The 21,817-nt window shown below is 37.6% G+C and overlaps 1 protein-coding gene across 1 annotated transcript; it reads right to left on the bottom strand.

Moving 5' to 3' along the window:
* Positions 1-258: 258 nt before the first annotated feature.
* tmem165 (transmembrane protein 165) lies at positions 259-20,004 on the bottom strand. The gene is made up of 6 exons (XM_079831127.1): positions 19,690-20,004; positions 15,956-16,187; positions 6,866-7,041; positions 6,565-6,750; positions 1,507-1,612; positions 259-1,398 (listed from the first exon to the last, which is right to left on the bottom strand). Exons 1-6 carry the CDS (start codon positions 19,822-19,824, stop codon positions 1,322-1,324), a joined length of 912 nt encoding a protein of 303 aa, XP_079687253.1. The 5' UTR covers positions 19,825-20,004; the 3' UTR covers positions 259-1,321.
* Positions 20,005-21,817: the final 1,813 nt, after the last annotated feature.

Genomic DNA, 21,817 nt, shown 5'->3' on the forward strand with positions numbered 1-21,817 from the left:
CACAAAAAAATGACCATGAGACCAGTTGGTTAAAAAGAGCAAATTTAGTTCTGAGAATAGCTCTCAAACATAATTTGTTCGCAGATGCCACATGGTTTGATATTTTGCATCTAATGAAAGGAATTGTACATGTGATTGTCCAAAAACTCTGAGACCACATTTGTACACATCTCAGAAATATGTGCTTCATAGCCTTGTAGGTTATTACATCAGCTCCTTGGTTTAATAGAGTTCAAAGAAACAAAACATCTGAAAGACTGAGACTGACCTTTTTATTCAATATTTACAGGAATAACAGTTTTGTAGTTCCTCTAAAGTTCAGAACACTTTTGAACCCCTGTCAAATATTGACAAAGTCACCCTGAAAATGTTACAAAAAGAAAGAACCCCGATCTTCTCCCCGACTGAACAAATTCTCCACCCATGACAAAATATCAATATCTGTGCTCCATACTAGAATAAATAAAAACTATTCTGAGGAAAACGATAGTTACAATTCCTTGACAAAGAGACTGCAATCTATATGCTGTGGGCCTTTTTCAGGGGAGTCTGACTGTTCTTAACACTTTACGACCAGTGACGCAGAGCGGAGGAGAGAACACCAATGCATTTATGAGTGCACAATGATGACCAGTAAATACCATGTCTGGGCTTAAAGGCCACACGTGATGATGTAATCAGAATCCACATCATTTCAAGCCTTTGGTAATATGGTATGAATAAAGGACAAACCATCAACAGGCAGTTTCCTAAAGAATACTTAACTGATCAATCGAGAGCTGCAACTGTTGTATTGCTGAAGCTCTTATCCACTAAATACTCCTGAGACGCGTGTAGATTTACAGCCGGGCAGTGGGTAGACGGCACAGGATGTCATGGGGAAGGGTGGCGGTGCTTGTCTTGGTCTGGTTGTAGTTTCACAGCTGATGTAGTCAAGTAAGCTTGAACTTAAATAAAATAGACTGGACCCAGGCCAGTATTTATCCGTTGTGCACTGCTCAAACAGGTAAAACAATATAGAAACAAGATTCATGATGTGTAATTTAAAATGTTACTATGTGCAACGACAAACATCTGGCAAGTTCAAGTAAACTGTTAGATGGCATACTGGAGAAATGCAATGATCACCTAAAAACAGAATAACGTCTGGTTGAAAGAAAAGAAGAAAAACAAGGAGGAATTAAGCAAAAAAAACTGAAATGCTCATTAAGACATGAGCAGTTTTTCATTCTGTCAGTCATACAAAAGAGATTCACTCAAACAATCTTCGCGCAGTCTCTGTTCCACTTGTTCAGTTTGAAACCAAGAGTCACTTCATTCATCAGAATCCAGAATCGGGCTTGATAAATAGGGCAGAGAACGCGAAGGCGAGGAAAACGATCCCACCTATGATCGTAACTGTAGAGATGGGATGAAAGGAAATATCAGCAAACAAATCTGGATGGAGATCATTGCTCATGTAAACCTATAGAACATTATGTGCTGTAGTAAATGACTCAATCTCACCGGTTCTGACGGAGATCTTTTGAGCCACCATCCTTCCACCGATAACAGCCAGTCCGGTGCACAGACAGTGTCCCAAAGTTCCCCCGACTGCTACTCCAAATGGATCCTGCAGCACAAAAGCAGCCAGTTATTCACAGTTAACATCTCTAAAGTGATTTACTAGCTGCTAATAATGAGCAATACAGAGTGCTGGATTATTACAATCGTCCTGCGGGATTTACTGAGCTAGTTAAATGTACATTACAAAATTGTGTAAAATAATTTATGTCAAAGTAAATTGTAATAGGTTACTGCTGTCAAGCAATTAATCACGATTAATCGCATCCAAAATAAGTGTGTTTACATGCGTGTGCACTTTGTATAATTATATATATAAAACACACATGCATTTATATATTTAAGAAATATTTGCATGCATATTCTGTATGTGTATATATATTTTATATATACATTTCTTAAATATATACATGCATGTGTATTTATATAATAATTTGTTACATTTATATAGCGCTTTTCTGTGTTCTCAAAGCGCTTTACATGGAAGGGGGGAATCTCCTCAACCACCACCAATGTGGAGCATCCGCCTGGATGATGCGACGGCAGCCATATTGCGCCAGAACGCCCACCACACACCAGCTTATGGTGGAGAGGAGACCGAGTGATGAAGCCAATCAGTTTATGGCGATGACTAGGAGGCCATGATGATGGACAGAGGCCATTGGCCAATGGGTAAATTTGGCCAGGATGCCGGGGTTACACCCCTACTCTTTTTCCGAAGGACATCCTGGGATTTTTTAAATGACCACAGAGAGTCAGGACCTTGGTTTAACGTCTCATCCAAAGGACGGTGCTCTCTGAGAGTATAGGCCCTGTCCACACGAACACGGGTATTTTCAAAATCGCTGCTCTTTCTACGCGGTTTGGCTGTTCGTCCACACGCAAACGCAGTATCCGGTTACTGAAACCGGACTTTTTTGAAAACTCCGGCCAGGGTGAAGATTTTTATAAACTCCGGTTACATCGTTGTCGTGTAGACGGTGAAACCGGAGATTTCGGCTTGTTAAGTCGAAGTGTGTGCCGTTCTCTCCTTTGTTTGACATCAGATTGTGCACCGTTATCTCTTATTTACATGAGTGGAGTCTATGCAATGGCGGACGTAGCTCTTAATAACTCTGCTAACAGCGCTTATCACATGTATTCAGATACATGCGCGGTTATCTCATTGTATTGCAGAACAGAGGCGCCAGAATTCAATAATACAAAATAGTAAGGCAAGTGTGTAAAGCTATTACAGTCCACTTGTGCCCTGCCCCTATGTATACACAGCTACCTGTCACTGAGTCCAGTAAAGGAACTTGTAGAAGGGTTTCACTGAGCCCATGGCATCCCTCAGTGCATCAGTGTCTTGGATGGGACCCATGTGGAAATCAGGCAGCCAATCATAGCGTGGTTTTGCGTTTTCATGTGGACAGAGATTTTTTTAAAACCGTGCTTGTGTGGACGCGATTGTTTTTTAAAACGGAGGAAAAACTCGGTTTAAAAAAAATACCCGTGTACGTGTGGACTAGGACATAGTGTCCCCATCACTATACTGGGGCGTTAGGACCCACACAGACCACAGGGTGAGCGCCCCCTGCTGGCCTCACTAACACCTCTACCAGCAGCTACCTAGTTTTCACAGGAGGTCTCACATCCAGGTACTGACCAGGCTCAGCCCTGCTTAGCTTCAGTGGGAAACCAGCCTTGGGCTACAGGGTGATATGGCTGCTGGCATATCAGGGCTCCAGACTAACTTTTCACTAGGAGCACAGTGGCCCCCAACTGAAAATTTTAGGGGCACAACCAGAAATTTTAGGGGCGCACACTGTAAATCAACATGCTAACCAAATCTACTAATTTCTACTGTATTACTAATAGGGATGGGTATCGTTAAGGTTTTAACAGTATTACTACGATACTGCTTATCGATCCGGTACTTTAACAGTATTCTTAACGGTTCTTTTTATTATACTTTATTTATTTTTTTTTATAAAAAAAAACAAAAAAACAATTAACATGGCTTTATAATCTGAAAAGTAAAATATCTATAGCAAAATAAACCCCAAAGTTTGAACAAAAATATAAAACATCTATTTGTAAATGGACCAGTGTGCAGGCATTCGGAAGGTCTGCTAACATTAATATTACAGTAAAGAACAAACCTACAAAGAAATCTAATAAAGTAATGGAATGTAAAATAACACTGCATAGTTTTCACTGTATACATTGCTAGATTAATGCTTATAAAAGCTAAAGTTATTCATTCAAGAGATGTGAATATTTTCTATTTGCCTTTTGTTCGATTCGAATGAATGGCTCAATCGTCAGCAGGTTTATTAGACGCTGCCCCTTTAAGACCGATCAAATGTAGAACTAATAATATCATATTCTCCTATTTCTCCAAATTATTTACGCCCATTTAAGATATAAACTGTTAAAATAACTACTCTCCAATCCGGTCATTCTGACACAGGCTATTTGTTGTTTATTTGATGGTTTAGACGCGCACACAAAGCCTAAAATATTAAGTGCAAGTCGGTCCATTTCGCAGCACACACACATAAGCCGCCTTGAAGTTGGAAACAGCGTCTCTTGCGCGGATTACTGTGCATTTAATAGCTCTTTATTATCAAACACATCCCGCAGTTTAGCAACAGTAGAGACTGCAGTTTACAACAACCACTGATTCTGACGTTTAGTTTAGGTTTAGGGAGAAATGACAGCGCAAGGCTGTGAAGGGAAGGAAGGATGTCGCGCTCGACTGAACACGGAATAGTTTTACCTCATACCATCTTTTTGTAATTATTGGAAGCCGAAATCGAAAATAAAATTAGATTAATATCACAGCACATCCCTAGGGTTTAAGCAGACTAAACTTTTGTGTAGTTCTCTTGGCCATCCTCACTCATTAAGCTGACTGTGGTGTTGTGTTCGCTGTAGCTCCACGTGAGAGAGCGCGCTCGCTCGCTCTCTCTCTCTTCTGGATTGCGAATGGCAAAAATGCATCACGGACAAATGGTTTAATATTATCTCATATAGAAACGGCTGGCAAAGATAGAATTTGCCAGACATAACGTCTATCAATTATAATTAGTAAGTGTATTTTCTTAATTTTCAAATTTACTGGTCGCACATGTGCGACTGGATGTAAAATTCAGTCGCACACAAATTTTAGTCGCAAAATGCGACCATTTAGTCGCACTCTGGAGCCCTGTCATATACAAATGAGTATATAGTAATATATAGGGCTGAAACGATTCATCGAGTTACTCGATTAACTCGATTACAAAAATTCCTCGAGGCAAAAATTCTGCCTCGAAGCTTTGTTAAATTACTATGGCGCGCACTATACGCGCAGGGATCTGATTCACACTGACCGCTGTTCAATGTTCAGGAAGCTCACCATTGCGCGTGATATATTTTGAATTTAGTTTAGATTCTAGATGCCCAGAATCACTATAGTAACTGCATGTTTTACACAGTTTATGTAAGTTGATTACCGTTCTTATAGCTGCCACACTCACACACACGGCTCGCTTTCACTTTCGTCCTCATAAAGTTTGTCAAGTAAATGCTTTTAAAGCCTTGCCAGTTTGAACATTGAAGCGATGGTGCTCTATTCAAAAACAACAATACGGAAAACTTATCCGTTCAGTGCTCAGCTTTTTTCTGTGAAACAGAGCCGAGCCGTGTCGCGTCTTTGACAACGAGCGCGCGCCCTGAAGGCAGACCTCTTTTCGCGTTAAGATCGCGCGCGGAGAGCAGCGCAGAAACGCAGTGTCAACGCCGTCCTGTGACTAAAGTAAAGTCACTAAAGTAGCTTAGAAACTCAACCGTTAAAGGCATATATTTGAATACCTTTGAAGTAAGTACAAATCACAGCTTCATAATGAATAGAGACGGAATGAGTAATTCACACACACAATCACTCTCATTAATGCATCCAAATAAATGTAATGTAGGTCTACTACTGTGTTAATTTATCTGTATCTGATGTACAACAAACATAAATCTGCCCCACAGACATCAATAACTGCTGAAAGTGAACCGTTTCCTTAAAGTATTTTAAAATCACAAAGAAATGCACTTTTTGCATTTGTTGGAAAAATTCCAACTTTAATAGTAGAAAATCAGTAACACACACACACACCCTCCTCTCTCTCGCGTCAGTCAGACCAATCGTGGCAATGCAACACATATGCTTAAACTTTTATGTAGCCACGCAACAATAATTTCAGCATGCGTTCACTGTATACACCGGGACGCGATGTTGTGACGCGATTTTTCGAACGGATGCTTCACCTAAAATACACCGCTATGCAAGTGATGCAAGCCAAATGCAGCGCTCTATTGAAAATGAATGTATGTATTCAGTATCAAATTGCAAAGAAGCCTCTCTCTCTCACACACACTCACACACACACACACACACACACACACACACACACACACACACACACACACACTGCTAGGTTACCATAGCAACTAGGCTCACCCCAGAAATTATATATTATTTGTTAGTAGCCTAATGGTAAATGCTGCAGGTGTAGAAATCTACATAAAATATATTTACTTTGATGTCAGGGTTAGATTACAGCATGAAACCTGTTGTGCATATTAATAAATTAAATTGCTTTTCCTCTTCATTTTCGTTATGCATTATTTGTTTTGGTTGTTTAAAAGCACAGATTTTTTTATCCGATTAATCGATCGATCAAGTGCTAGATTAATCGATTACAAAAAGAATCGATAGCTGCAGCCCTAGTAATATACAAAAGTAATATACAGTATGCCATACACTTCTATTATTCATTGCTATCAACCAGTTTCAACCAGTATACCAAAGTGTTTATGGAAGAACCTACCTTTAAAATATATACACATTCAGGTTTTTTTTTTTTTTTTTAAATAATGCACAATACATTTTCATGGGCTTTAAGAATATTTAAAATTGTATTTTTAGTACAATTTCATTTCTTATAAAATATAATTTAGAATAGAAGTCTAATTGTACAATACCTCTCTTGCAGCCAGCACAATGGTTGCAAGCTGAGAGCGGTCGCCCCATTCGGCGAGGAAGGTGAGGGTGAGTGCCTGAACAAATATGGGTGAGATCACATTGTGCCACTTCCTCTGAGGCAACAAGTTCGCCGTCGACCCAGCTTCCACATCAGGTGTGCCGTTGGCCAGCTTATAGCGCTGCAGCTGAGGGAGGAGAGAGAATCAGCCAATCAGAGGTCAGACAAGATGCTTCAAATATTCAGGAGGTGCTATATATAGCCATACCAGTGGACAAACACTTCAGTTACAAAGCTTTTACCTCCTCATCTTTTTTCTTTATTTCAGCCTGGACCTCCTCCAGCTCCTCTTGCCCTTCATCAGCACTCATCCTCAGTCCCTCCCTAAGCATCCTCAGTCCAAAGATAGCAAACAGCGCTGTTGAGATGTAGTAGGTGTAGATCCGTGGGATAATGGTGGTGGCATAACCAAACAGGACTAATGGGAAGACAAACAGAAAAATGGGTCATTCATGCATTCAGAGGATTTTATAAAAGACACAGTTGATCAAATCTCTCTTTTAACCCTTAAAGAACGAGACAGCCGCACACGGCTAAAAATATCTATTGTTTTTAAAGGTTTAATAACTTTTGAACCGCTAATCCAACCCGTATGCTTTAAAAAGTCTCGCAAAGAGGAGATTCCTGTAGTGAACATGATCGCGTCAAGTTGATCAGCATTGATTCATCAAAAAAAAAACATGCCGTTTGTTCTCGGAGGCAAACAGGAACGATTGTTGATGCTTAGTCCCAGCCCCGTGCCCAGATTGGTTGAAACTATCATCTACTCAACCTATAAACATAGGTTTTGGTCTTTTGAACCACCAATTAGCATGTTTCTTTCGAAAAATTAACAGACGCAAAGTAAAAGTAGTTACGTACGTGTGTGCACGAAAACAAACACAAATAACAGATTTGCATGAGCACTCTCTGACAAAGCATAAAACAAGTATAAAACAGTGGTACACATCGGATGAGGCATTGAAATGTATGTAGCAGATTATGCACTATTATTTGTAAAACCTTAGATATAATACTTAATTATATAAGACAATGATAAATAGGGCTGGACCAGAATATTTGTTCAATGGGTTGGTATTCGATTTTGAAATTTGGGATTCTAAAAAGTATATATATATTTTTTTTCTTCACACGAACACCTGCCATCCCCCTCGAAACGGTTCTCATCCGCGCTTGCATACGTTTACACTATAAAATCTGCCAAAATACAATACTCTTTTTTTAATAGCCTACCAGTTTTTAATAGGATGGACAGTTGAATAGGAACCTAACTTCGTTATACTTAATAAATATATTTGCTTCTTAGGTGTTCCCTGCAACCGAGTATTCTCTGTCTAGAGCACACAACTGCATGAGCTTATATGGAAGCAGCACATGCCTGAGCTTGCATTTTGGGTTGAGCTGCATTGGTTTTACATTGTGGAAAATACAATAATAGAATCAAAATGTATTAGCCTTTTTACCCGTTAGGGATGTGACTGAGAAAATGTTCCCTCACCGTCACATTGCAGTGCTTGTGCACTGAGCGGCTGTGAACGAATGCAGCCGTGCGCAGTTTACTTACGGTTTGCCAACTCGGGGGCGGGTTGCTTGAATTGTGGGTTCATTAGCCTATTATTCTTAATGAAAAACACAACAACAAAACAGTACAATGACAAACTCCCTTAAATAGGTGCTTTTACATTTCGCTTTGAAACCAAATCTTCCGCGATCATCTTGTCATTCAGCTCTCGTGATGAATGAAATCTGACTCCTGCAGCAGTTTGTGCGGCGACTCTCGTTCAGCTCACAGGGCACGTTCAGTTTTTAATTGTAGTTAATCTGTTCTCTAACAAGACTACTAACTAAACTACTAGTGCAGTGTCCATTCTTGGGGCATATAAGCCCTGCCCGCGTGAGGCGCGCCGCTTCTCGAGATTCCTGCCTTTATTAGAGAGAAGAATATGTGCAGCCCCTTCCCTCCGAAGCTTCGAATATTCGATGTTGATTACTACCGAAGCTTCGAATATTCGATGTTGATTACTACCGAAGCTTCGAATATTCGATGTTGATTACTACCGAAGCTTCGAATATTCGATGTTGATTACTACCGAAGCTTCGAATATTCGATGTTGATTACTACCGAAGCTTCGAAGCTAAAAAAAAATGGTATTCGGACCAGCCCTACTGATAAAGCTGGCTAGACAAAAAAAAAGCCTGTCATTAGAAATCTGTTAGACCAGTATGGCATAATATTGTTTTGGATAGATGCAAAATTTACTATACAAAATTTGCATGATGAATGATCCTGTAAATATCTCTCACAAGACTTTTACTGACACTATGCAGGGCTCCAGACTAACTGGTGCGCCTAACTTTTTTATTTAGGTGCACCCAAATTTTTCCCTGGCACATGTCCCCTTTAACGCCACAATTTCAAGGTCACCTTTTTATCACACTCCATATACATTCATACATATTATGTAAAGGACAACATAATATATGCATTTACACAGGGATTAAAATCACAGGAAACAATGCTTTGAACATTACTAGTTTAAAACTACAGTTTTTAACAAAGTGTTGAATTTATTTAAAAAATAATAAACCATGAAATACAACTCATAATAAATAAAAATACGGAATTTTTAATTTCCTCAGCCTGCTATATATATATATAACGCTTTGATGATTGTCATAATTATGTGGTAACGTTACTGATAGGCTATTGTAGGCTACCGTAGTTTATATTTTTTAATAAAATTGTGCCAGCTGAAACAAAGCTATAAAGAAATTATGAATTATTACGGGTAGTTCACCACAGGATTAAAAGTGGTCGAACGTTTTTTTCAAAGAGCCAGTAAGTCACTTTGCAGCAGGCAAAACAAATTAACAATGATACTTACGTTAGCGTTTCAGGTAGGACAGTAGATATATCAGAAAATATCGTTCTCAGAGATAATTTTTGTGATATAATATAACAATGCACAATCACAGTAGTGACGGCGACTAGGTTAAGCATTTACTATATCTGAGGGAAATGTTGCAGGCAGTGCGATCTGCCAGTCTCTTCAAAGGAAGATTACAAACGGCGAACGCCAAATGATTACACACGACGACTGTTATTTTTGTGGTTAGCTTGACGAAGCAGTGTAAACTGACAGGAATATCTGGACCACAGCCAATCAGAGGCAAAGACCCGCCCCATCTCTGTCTCTGATTGGTGGTTTAGACCACGATATGATCCAACCATGAGAGTTCCATAGAAATATATACATAGATGCCTCATTCGACCGCTCCACGTATAGCGGCCCATAGAAACAGACACTAATGAGGCATCTACGTGTATCTATGGAGAGTTCCGTCAAAGGAGAACAAACACTTTGTACGTGGAAATGCAGCGGATGCCAGGAGGTTAGGTGCACCGGTGCGACCTGGGAAAAATTTTGGTCGCACTCTAGAGCCCTGCTATGCACTGCCAAGCTAGATGAGAAAGATATGAAAAGACAAAAATAGAAATTAGAGATGCCCAATACAAAATTCCGCCGATTATTCAGAATTATATCTGCCAATGATGATAAGGAAAGAAAATATCCCAATTAATGTTGCGAACTACAAGGAACCCTCATTTGGTACATTGCTATAATAGATTTTAAAATTAACAACAGAGCCCAAACTATTACATTCAACTGCCATTTTCAGATGTATAATAATTACATTAAAATAAAAAAAAGAAATGTTATTATACACCTCAGTTGCACATAAGGTAGTTTTCATAAACATTTGTCTTCAGTAAATGTGCTCCTCTCTAGCATTTTTTTTAAATAGCTAACTAAGGAACTGTGAACTTTGAATAACTTTCCTGAAGTAAATGCAATGTTAACCCTCTAATGCATGAATTATGTTTTTGCATTAAAAAATTTTTTTTTATCTTATTTTCTTGAAGATTTAAGATAACAAATTAACAAACAAAAATTTTTTTTTTTAAAAACCCACCCCCTTAGCAGATTTTATTTTGTTGCCTCAGGGCAACGCTATGCAGTATAGGTAGTAAATCACAGAGAAAAACGTGATATTGTCTCAATGTTTATTAGGAAAATCAAGAGGGAACTGGCACTCTTTTCAATTAATAATGGGTAGGGCTGCTCGATTATGGAAAAAATCATAATCACGATTATTTTGGTCAATATTGAAATCACGATTATGTAACACGATTATTTCACATGACTTTGGGAATGTGTTGTATTTATTAAAAATACACCTTTCAACAATTCAATTGAAATTGTAACATTTGTTGTACTTTTTGAACTATTAAAATAAATAATATAACATATATTCAAATCAAAGTATAAAAGTATTCATGTAAAAATGATAATCACAAATAAATAAGATCAACAATATGGTTCGGCTAGATATGCTTTTCAGGTACGTCTAACCTTAGTTTTCAGGTACAGAAATGTCTCAAATGTAAAATAACATTGCATATTTGAGTGCATAAATTAAAGATGAATCCTATTAAACTTACAAAAGCTATTCAATCCGGATCGGATATGCGTCGTCTTTATCGACTGTATAAAGTTCACTTAAGGCATATACAGACTATGTCTGCTAAGATACTCATCAAGATGGACATGTTGACATACGTTTTGTGTGAGTTTGTCCGTTCAAGAGCAAGACTTGAAAGAGAACTCAGTATTTGCGCGCTGAGAGATGTGTGCGCGCTCCCGGATGAACGCACAGAGATACATTTCCTCACAGCGCGCGCGGCTTCTCATTCGCGTCTTCTGGCACTAAACCCGGGTGATGACGGGCAAAACGACTGGTCATATTCAAACATACGGCAGCACTCGCATGCATTGAACAAAGTTTACAAAGAGAGAATTATTTGAAAAATATGAGGGGAAAAAAGGACGTTTACACGGCACCCCTGCTCTCGTCAATTTTTGTTTCTTTATTAGATTGTCATAGGTCACTCTGTTTAATTTTCAAGTGGTTAAACAAATTCGTGATGTTCCCTTGCGTTGCAGCCACTGCCATGTAGCAAATCTTGCACGTAGCATGTTTCTGCTCGTCGTCTGATTCCTCAAAGCCAAACTGTTCCCAGACAACGGAGTTGGTTTTGCCTTTTTTGCTCACCAAACGCTGCTGTAACTGCCCTCCTTCTGCCATCTTTACTCGCGCAGAGTTTTTAAATTCCAGCGGATGATATGCACACGAGACTCCCGATCTGAGAAAGTTTGTGGCTTCGGGAGGGGCGGATGAGCGCATGCGCGTTTCATTCAGAACGCAAGGCAAAATAATCGTTTTTTCTCGATTGTACTATTTTGGTGATCGTTGGGAGGCAAAATCGAAATCGAAATCGAAATTCGATTAATTGCACAGCCCTAATAATGGGTTTCAAATATTTAATTGTAGCATTTGGTCCATTTACACACATCAAACAGTGGTAATTTTCCTTTTAAAAACACTTCAAATATGTCTTAGCAAGTAAAAAGTATTTAATCTGACTAAAACTTATTTGTCAATCCATCAAACAGAGGTAGTTTTCTTTTTTCAAACACTGTAGAACCTGTTTGAACAGTTCACTTTCTCACTCTAGAATGTACATTTCCTGAAGAAAATGTGAGTGGTGCTTGCCGTGGCAAAAAAAATCCTCTCGGATGCTACTGGGATGCAAAAAAGCCAAGCAACATGTCTGTAGGATGTTCTGGGGCTGAGATATGGCTTATTAATGTGTTTGTACTGTTGCTAGGGTACTGTACATGGTTGCTACGATGTGTCTATACAGTTCTTGGGGTGATATTTAAAGACTATTGGCCAGTCTGAGTCAAAAGAGCCCACCCTCATGACTGTACGATGTTCTGGGGCTGAGATATGGCTTCTTTATGTTGCAATACGGTTGCTAGGGTGCTCTAAATGGTTGCTAGGGTGTGGCTATACAGTTAATGGGGTGATATTGAAAGACTATTGGCCAGTCTGAGTCAAAAGAGCCAAACTCTGTATTTCTACAATGCTCTGGTACTGAGATATGGCTCGTTAATGTTGATATATGGTTGCTAGGGTGCTGTAACTGGTTGCTAGGGCGTGGCTATGAAGTTATTATTATTATTTTACCATATTGTGCACAAATAACATGTAATGATGTGTGATAACATCCAAACACATTGTCAGCAAAGACCTCCATAAAAAGTACCCCATATCGCATAACGTTGCCCTGAGGCAACAAGAAGAAAAACTGAATTTCTAAACATGCTAAATTAAAAAAAAGTTAATAAAACTTGACAACAACTTCTCTACACCTTCATGCACATACATATATTTTTTATTTACAGTTCATGTCATTGTAAATAAGATTACTGAAGCAAATAATCTTACCTTCTTCTCACACCATGTGCTCATGTGACCACATGTCAGAAAAGGAAGCCCCGCCTTCAAATGATGCTTTATAGTGACTCCCACACCTTATTGGACCATTCTATAGCAATCATTTGACCATTTTGATTGGTTGCAATTATTTAAAGAAACATGTACTGGAAATTAAACTTAAAAACACTTTCCGTTGCCTGAGAGCAACGCTATGCAGTAGAGGGTTAAGTGACATTGCTCTCAAGCTGTTTTATTGATGTGGTTGAAACACTGGTTGAGCGACTACATGATACATGCTACATTTTGGTAAGTTCTACTATATCTTTCAACATTCCTTGCGACGTGCATTCATGTTTATTTTCTGCTATACTGCGCTGTCACTTAAACTGAGGAGCTACAGTGATCTGTCACGTCACATTTAAGAGCTTCAAAACGCCATTTATTTTTTGACTTTAGTGATAAATGGACAGAATATGAAAATGAGACTATTTCTTATCAGAAGTAAGCACAGAGGCGCGCTACAAATAAAGTTTGGTGTAGGGAAAAAACCTGTACCTGGCAGCCCTGGCTTGAACTACGGGTCAAATAGAGCCTGCTTTAACATATTTAACTGTTAATGTGTTATTGTCGCATTAACTTTGACAACTCTAAATTCAACACAAGAGACATTGTCTTCACACACCATATGAGATGCAGTCTGACACGTTTTCCACCTCCTTTTGATTGACAGGATATAATCGATTACATACAGATTATTTGCAGATACATTGGTGCATTCCTATAGGAATCCAGAGAATTTGAAAAAGGTGACAATAGACCAAATAAAATAAAAAAATGCTCAAAAGGCACAAACAAGTTTTGTTGAAATTGACAAAATTACCAAAATTTGGGACGTCTAAATTGGAATTATGTCCTATCCCTACTAGGGCTGCACGATATGAGGAAAAGCTGCGATGTGCGATAACATTGTTTAATATTGCGATGACGATATGACTTGCGATAAATATTCAAATGTGAATATAGCTATAGCCTACTGTTCCCATGTCTTATTGCTTTAATGGGTCGTGTTCAGTGTTGGCAGTAACAGAATACATGTATTCAAACAGCATTTCATATTAAAGAAAAAAAGAGAATGGAGAACGAAATATAACACGGCAGTGAAACTGTGCAGTGGCGGATACGCACGCACGCCTAGGCCAATATATATTTTTAGCCTATATTATATTCGTTATATATTCGTTAAATCGATTATTCGTTTATATTTTTTATTTTCAAAATGTAGGCTATTTAATTGAGATTGAGGTATATATATATATATATACACCTCAATCTCAATTAAATAGCCTACATTTTGAAAATAAAAAATATAAGGCTCAAACATGCGTGTTTATTTTAGTAGGCCTACTTCCGTCAGTGAAACAACATAGCCTACTACAGCATGTAAAACATTTAAATAAATATCTGTAAATAATCGAAATATAAATAATATAAGTTAAATATTAGTTAAAGAAAAAAATTGTTTATATTTCCCCACAGACGTGCGTCATATGCCTTTGCGCTGAAAGGGATGACACGAGCAGGAAAGAAGCATCGTTTTCTAATATCTTCATGTTTTCTTCTGATGTTCCAAAACTGATAGGCTACTTGTAGTAAAATGTGAAGAACGAAATTATCTTCCACAGGGTCAAGAACGTAGGCTTTGTTTGATGCGCTGTGAGAGAAGGCGAAACTAAAAATCTCTGGCGTGTATGAAATGCGCTATACACAAAATCTCACAAAACCAAGTCTAATAGCAGCACAAACTGTGTTAAATAAAGTAAAGTTTGAAGTAAAATGTATCTGTCCTACCTTTTCTACTTTACCACAGTAAATGATGCGAATATAGCCTAGCCTTCTCCTAAATAAATCAAACAAGGAAGAAATGTTTAATCCCCTGTCAGAGACGTAAATGAGGATTTGGGAAAATAAATAAGAGATTCCATGTCCAGTAGAATAAAATGGAGTAAGCCTATTGTTAAATTCGGGGAAAATCGTGTGATCAGATAGCAAAACGCAAGCAAACTTAAATTTGGCTCACCACAAAGCCTCGATCGGCATGAATCCATATGTTTCCATGGCTGTGATGTAACATTTAACTGCGAACCTATTATTTATTTTGTAAATAAAACTTTGTGCTTCACTCGTGTCATAATATTCACGTAAAACAGCTTCACATACAAAAAAAAAAAAAGTATTTTGGCCGACCACCGCAGGTGCTCCTGCTTAGTTGACGTGCAACGGGTCTTGGGCTAGTAAATCAGCGCATAATGTTCTCCTATGTGCTGATTTACCAGCCCAAGCGCCGTTGGCCCCGTTTGACATTAGCTAAATATTTTATAATATATGTTTAGTAAGCAGGATTTGATGGCCGCATTCCTACACTTATAAAATGCAATTCAATGTGGAAGTAATCCAAGTATTCATAATACGTTACTCAGATTGGCGCATGTAATAAACTGTATTCCCTTATTCATCGTGTCAGGCTGTCTGTTGCGATGTGTTCATCGCGCGAGTTCATATCGCGATGACGATGAAAATTCGATGTATCGTTCAGCCCTAATCCCTACACATTAAAAAAGTAAAAACAAAAATAATAAATAAATGAATGGGTCAAGATGGGTAACATGACTGCAAATTTAACTTAAAGATGTGTCAATTGAGTGTCAATCCAATTGTGGATACAATTGAGAAGACCGGTGGTGGGACTGGCCAAAAGTTAAGGTTTGGGGGTATTTGATTTTGTTTAATACTTTCTATATTTTAATTTTGTCAGATAATAGTTTAATCAACATATGTAATACACAAAAACATGGAATTTGTGACTTGAAGTCATGACACCAAAAGTCTTTGGTTTTGTTGGAAAGTGGAAGATATGATGTGAAGCATATCAACATTTGTAGTTGATTCAAAAAAGTAAAAGTGCTTTAGAACAACTGTATTTCACCTACCTGACAGACACGTCATGAGTCCCAAAGCCAACATGGCGCCCACCAAAACAGTGAGGCGATTGTAGCGCATAGCCATGATGGCTGCGATGAAGAATGTCTTGTCTCCCAGTTCAGAGACAATGATGACTGAGATGGCTGCCACGAAGGCATGAATAAACCCCAGGTTACCCTTATTGGGTTCATTGATGCTCACTGCCGGGCCGGGAGCGTGACCGATGGTTGCCTTCTGCAGCTGGACAGAAAATGATTCAGAATTTCAGATGTTAAATCAATTAATAGTAACAATTTGTACACCAAATGGAGCAACAGAACAACATTTAGAGATACAATTAGGCATTTCAATATTATATTAGAAAAAAAATATATAGCAACAATTTAAGTATGAAAACTATGGGGAACCTTTCAGGAGAGCAGTTCTAGAGATTGTCAACTAGTAGTATGATTGCGTATTCTTCCAAACAGTGCCTGAAGAAAAATATTGTAGAGCCAGACACAGAAATGTAAAAAATTCAGAAAAAACGCTTTCTCTGTGTCTCACATGCTTTAACAGTAAACCTTTAGATTCAATCCACCAAGTCATTTTTCAAACTTATACTGTTTGTATTTTATATACAAAAAATAATCTCATTTTGATACTACTATCATTTAAATCAGTAGTTCACAACCTTTTTGACTCCAAGGCCCCTCTTTGCCGGAGACCATATATGAAGGCCATATATTGAAGCTTACATGTACCTCAGCAGGTAGTTGTTTTGTAATGAAACAAACTCAAAAATATCATGAAAGTTTGCTGAACCCCACAGCGGTCCTGTGGTGAAGAATCGCTGAGCTAGATGATCCTCTTAACAGCAGCAACATAACATTTTCTACAGATCAATGCACTTGGGTTATTTCATTTGATCTGCTCTCATCCCCTCAGACACAAAGCTTAATTTCAATGCCACAATGTGCCTCTGACTGATAAAACTTATCTGGTCCTGCACTTCATATTTGAGAAGGGTGGGCAGGGGCTCCATTTTTATATGGTTATACACCGTAGTGAAAAATAAATATCAAAATGGATTTGAAATGCATTTATTTTATGCTAAGAATACTACAAAAACATAAATACCCTGCAATTAGTATACTTGATATACTTTAAGTTTGTTAAATTGGAACAACTGATTTTGTACTTTATGCACTTTAGTTATCCGGAAATTGTGTTGAGGTCCAACTAAAGATATACTTAAAGGGATAGTTCGCCAAAAAATGAAAATTAGCCCATGATTAACTCACCCACAAGTAGGGCTGTGCAATTAATCGAATTTCGATTTCGATTTCGATTTTGCCTCCCAGCGATCACCAAAATAGTACAATCGAGAAAAAACGATTATTTTGCCTTGCGTTCTGAATGAAACGCGCATGCGCTCATCCGCCCCTCCCGAAGCCACAATCTCTCTCAGATCGGGAGTCTCGTGTGCATATCATCCGCTGGAATTTAAAAACTCTGCGCGAGTAAAGATGGCAGAAGGAGGGCAGTTACAGCAGCGTTTGGTGAGCAAAAAAGGCAAAACCAACTCCGTTGTCTGGGAACAGTTTGGCTTCGAGGAATCAGACGACGAGCAAAAACATGTTACGTGCAAGATTTGCTACATGGCAGTGGCTGCAACGCAAGAGAACACCACGAATTTGTTTAACCACTTGAAAATTAAACAGAGTGACCTATGACAATCTAATAAAGAAACAAAAACTGACGAGAGCAGGGGTGCCGTGTAAACGTCCTTTTTCCCCCTCATATTTTTCAAATAATTCTCTCTTTGTAAACTTTGTGCAATGCATGCGAGTGCTGCCATATGTTAGAATATGACCAGTCGTTTTCACCGTCGTCACCCGGGTTTAGTGCCAGAAGACGCGAATGAGAAGCCGCGCGCTGTGAGAAAATGTATCTATCTGATAATGTATCATCCGAGAGCGCGCACACGTCTCTCAGCGCGCAAATATTGAGTTCTCTTTCAAGTCTTGCTCTTGAACGGACAAACTCACACAAAACGTATGTCAACATGTCCATCTTGATGAGTATCCTAGCAGACATAGTCTGTATATGCCTTAAGTGAACTTTATACAGTCGAGAAAGACGACGCATATCCGATCCGGATTGAATAGCTTTTGTAAGTTTAATAGGATTAATCTTTAATTTATGCACTTAAATATGCAATGTTATTTTACATTTGATACATTTCTGTACCTGAAAACTAATGTTAGACGTACCTGAAAAGCATATCTAGCCGAACCATATTGTTTATCTTATTTATTTGTGATTATCATTTTTACGTGAATACTTTTATACTTTGATTTGAATATATGTTATATTATTTATTTTAATAGTTCAAAAAGTACAACAAATGTTACAATTTCAATTGAATTGTTGAAAGGTGTATTTTTAATAAATACAACACATTCCCAAAGTCATGTGAAATAATCGTGTTACATAATCGTGATTTCAATATTGACCAAAATAATCGTGATTATGATTTTTTCCATAATCGAGCAGCCCTACCCACAAGCCATCCTAGGTGTATATGACACTTCTTTCAGACGAATAAAATTAGAGTTATATTAAAAAATGTCCTGGCTAATCCAAGCTTTATAATTGCAGTGAATGGCAGCCCAAATTTGAAGCCCAAAAAAGTGCATCCATCCATTATAAAAGTAATCCACACTGCTCCGGGAGGTTAATAAAGGCCTTCTCAAGTGAAGCGATGCGTTTTTGTAAGAAAAATATCCATATTTAAAACTTTATAAAGTAAAATATCTAGCGTTCACCAGACCGCCTTCCGTATTCACCTTATGAAGAAAGTGTAACGCCCTCTCGCAGTTCAAAGCGTTTACACTACGTCTGACATTGTGTAAGTTACGCCTTTTCCGTAAGTTTAATACAGAAGTTCAAATGCATCGCTTCACTTCACAAGGCCTTTACGTGTGGATTACTTTTATAATGGATGGATGCACTTTTTTGGGCGTCGAATTTTGGCCTCCCATTCACTGCCATTATAAAGCTTTCGTCTGAAAGAAGAATGTCATAAATACTCCTAGGGTGGATGAGGGTGAGTCAATCATGGGGTTTTTCAATTTTCATTTTTGGGTGAACTATCCCTTTAAGTATATTTGATTGTGCTAAAGTTGAACTATATACTTTAGGTACAGTATACTGGAAGTATATGAAGTATACTTTAGGTACACTTTAAATATCTTGCATTTATTATACATTGATCCTTACTAATAGTGATATTAAAACACATTTTAGGCTTACTATCAGGAAATGTGCATTGTGCAAAAAAGAAGTACTACACATACATTTTAATTATAATATTTATATCAGTAAGTCTCAAGCGATGTGTCATATGGATTTGTAGTATACTTAGTATGAAATAAACGTATTTTAAATACATTTTGATATATATGTTTTTCACTAGGGCATTTATATACCACAATATAAAAATCGCACATTGTCTACAGCAGAATCTTCTTGATGATCCCTGCTTGTCAAAATTACATTCATCCGTTTATTTTATTGCAGCCAAATAACCAAGTGAACAAATCTGTTAGAGAGTGTGTGTGTGGTCAGACTAGTTTTCCTTGAATGACACTCATTACCTAGCCACTTTTAGCACAGCTCCTCTTTGACACATTTATAGTTTAAATAAGCTCTCTTATGTGTGTTACCTAGCAAGGAGGACCAATGTGTTCTTACGTACCTCCGCGGGCTGTTCCTCGACTTTATTCTCTTCTTGAGTTGCTATAACTCCGGCTGAAAACAACACGACGTTCAGTAGAATAAGGAAGCATATAAACCTGCCACCGCCATGCCGCTCGCCGGCCCGGAGAGGCATCTTAACGGATGGCTAGTGCGACTCCTACTGTGTTATTACTCTGCAAATTCAGCTAATAAAACCGCAAATTCGTCAACATTAAGGTTTTGTCGTTACGATCTGGCTAGCCCACCGTGGTCATCTTCGCTGACACCAAAGGCTAAGACAAAACTGTCGGCTCAAAACTGACCGTGATTGGTCAGTTGGCAGATAAACGTGTACAGGAGAGCCAAACGTCACCTAAATTGAGGTAGACTATTGGTTGAAACTTCGGTCTTAATGACGTATGAAGAAACACCGTCAAGTTAGGTAGAGTTGCAACGGAAAAGGGAAATATGAGATTAGAAACTCCTCTCACAGACCAGAATAATTTATAGACCTGACCTGAGTTTGGCTTCTCATTGTAACGCGAATTTGCACGTTTCTGAAATGTATCTATTGCAGCTGAGTGGAAGTAGTAGATGATACAGGTTACTTCAAATGCAAATGGCATCTTTTCACAAGAAGCTCTAATAATGATGGACGCTATTCATTCATAGAAACAGTGTAAATAGAAGTGAAACACATTGTATGGAGGGTACATTAACAGTTTTATCCTCCTGGAGGGGACCCAGAAAATTTTTTTTTTGTTGAATTTAGTATTTTTTCATGTTATTATATTTAGAGCATAAGAAACAAATGGGGAATTTTTTTTTGAAAAATGATATTTTATTCATATGTTATGATATGTCCTCTGTAGTTGACACCAGGACTCAGTTGTTAAAAAAAATAAAATGACATGAAATTGCATGTATAGGCAAAAACAATGGGATTTATTTTTAATTCACCAATCAATTTTTAGATTTCAGGATTTTTTTTTTAAACAAACTTTGTTTAAAGATGATTCTGAACTATATATATATAACGAAATGCATTGATATACCGTTTTACTTTATCGATATGTGGGTAAAATGGCCATACTTGGATTTTCCCATTCGATACAATGTATCTATACACTGCATCTAATTTGCATATTCATGTGTTCTTGGTGCAGCATGTAGTGAAAAAAATAAGTGTAATAATTGGAGTGATAATTGGCAACATTTTCATAATATTATCTAATATTTCATAGGAATATTGATATGTAATTTCTTTCCCTATTCATTTGATATGTCTCCAAAATGCCTGATAAACATGATTTATGCCCTGGCGTCCTCTACAGTGGACATTTATGAAATCGATGCCCTGTTTTGTAACAGAAAGTCATATTTTGATTAGAAACCCCATAACATTTTCCTGAGTTGTTGATTTATAACAAACTATTTGAAAATTAATCAGATTTGAATTATAATTAAAAATATTATCATATTTTCCATATGAGTGCTAAACATTAATGTCAGCCGTTTTTAAAAGACCAAGAAGAAGTTGTTGTCCTGATGAAACCTCCAAACATTTGGTATCTCTGCAAAGCCCTGAATGTGCTCTTTACAGGACATCCAGACTGTGAAATGTATGATGTCAGAGAAATTCACTCAAATATAATGTCCACTACAGTGGACAAAAGTCTATTTGTGGGTCCCAGAGGCAATACTGACCTCAAGATTATTGAAACTAATGCATATGGGTGATTCTATAATTGAAGGTACATTTGGTGTCCAAACTAAGTAATTATTTGTTTCTGCTTTTTTTTTTCTTTACATTTTTTCTTTATTTATAATTATTTTAATAATTTGTCACTCATTGTCATGGATCACAAGATATTACAGGCCATAACAATAAAATATTTTCTGTTTTTTTGTTGTCCAAATTAGTACCCCCCCCCCATTGTACTTTTCTTTTGGTGATATTTAATTTATAAAAGCCCTAAATAGTAATTTTCCTAATTCTACAACATTATATTGTTTAAAAATAACTTATCTTATACAAATGTGTGCACATAAATCTTCGTCAATTCTGTTACTGTAATATACTTTGCCTTTAAATTGGTGGAATTATCTCCCACAACTATGTAAGATACAGGAAATGATGTCACTAA

The sequence above is a fragment of the Gobio gobio genome, assembly GCF_949357685.1.
Source record: "Gobio gobio genome assembly, chromosome: 12".
NCBI lineage: Eukaryota > Metazoa > Chordata > Actinopteri > Cypriniformes > Gobionidae > Gobio > Gobio gobio.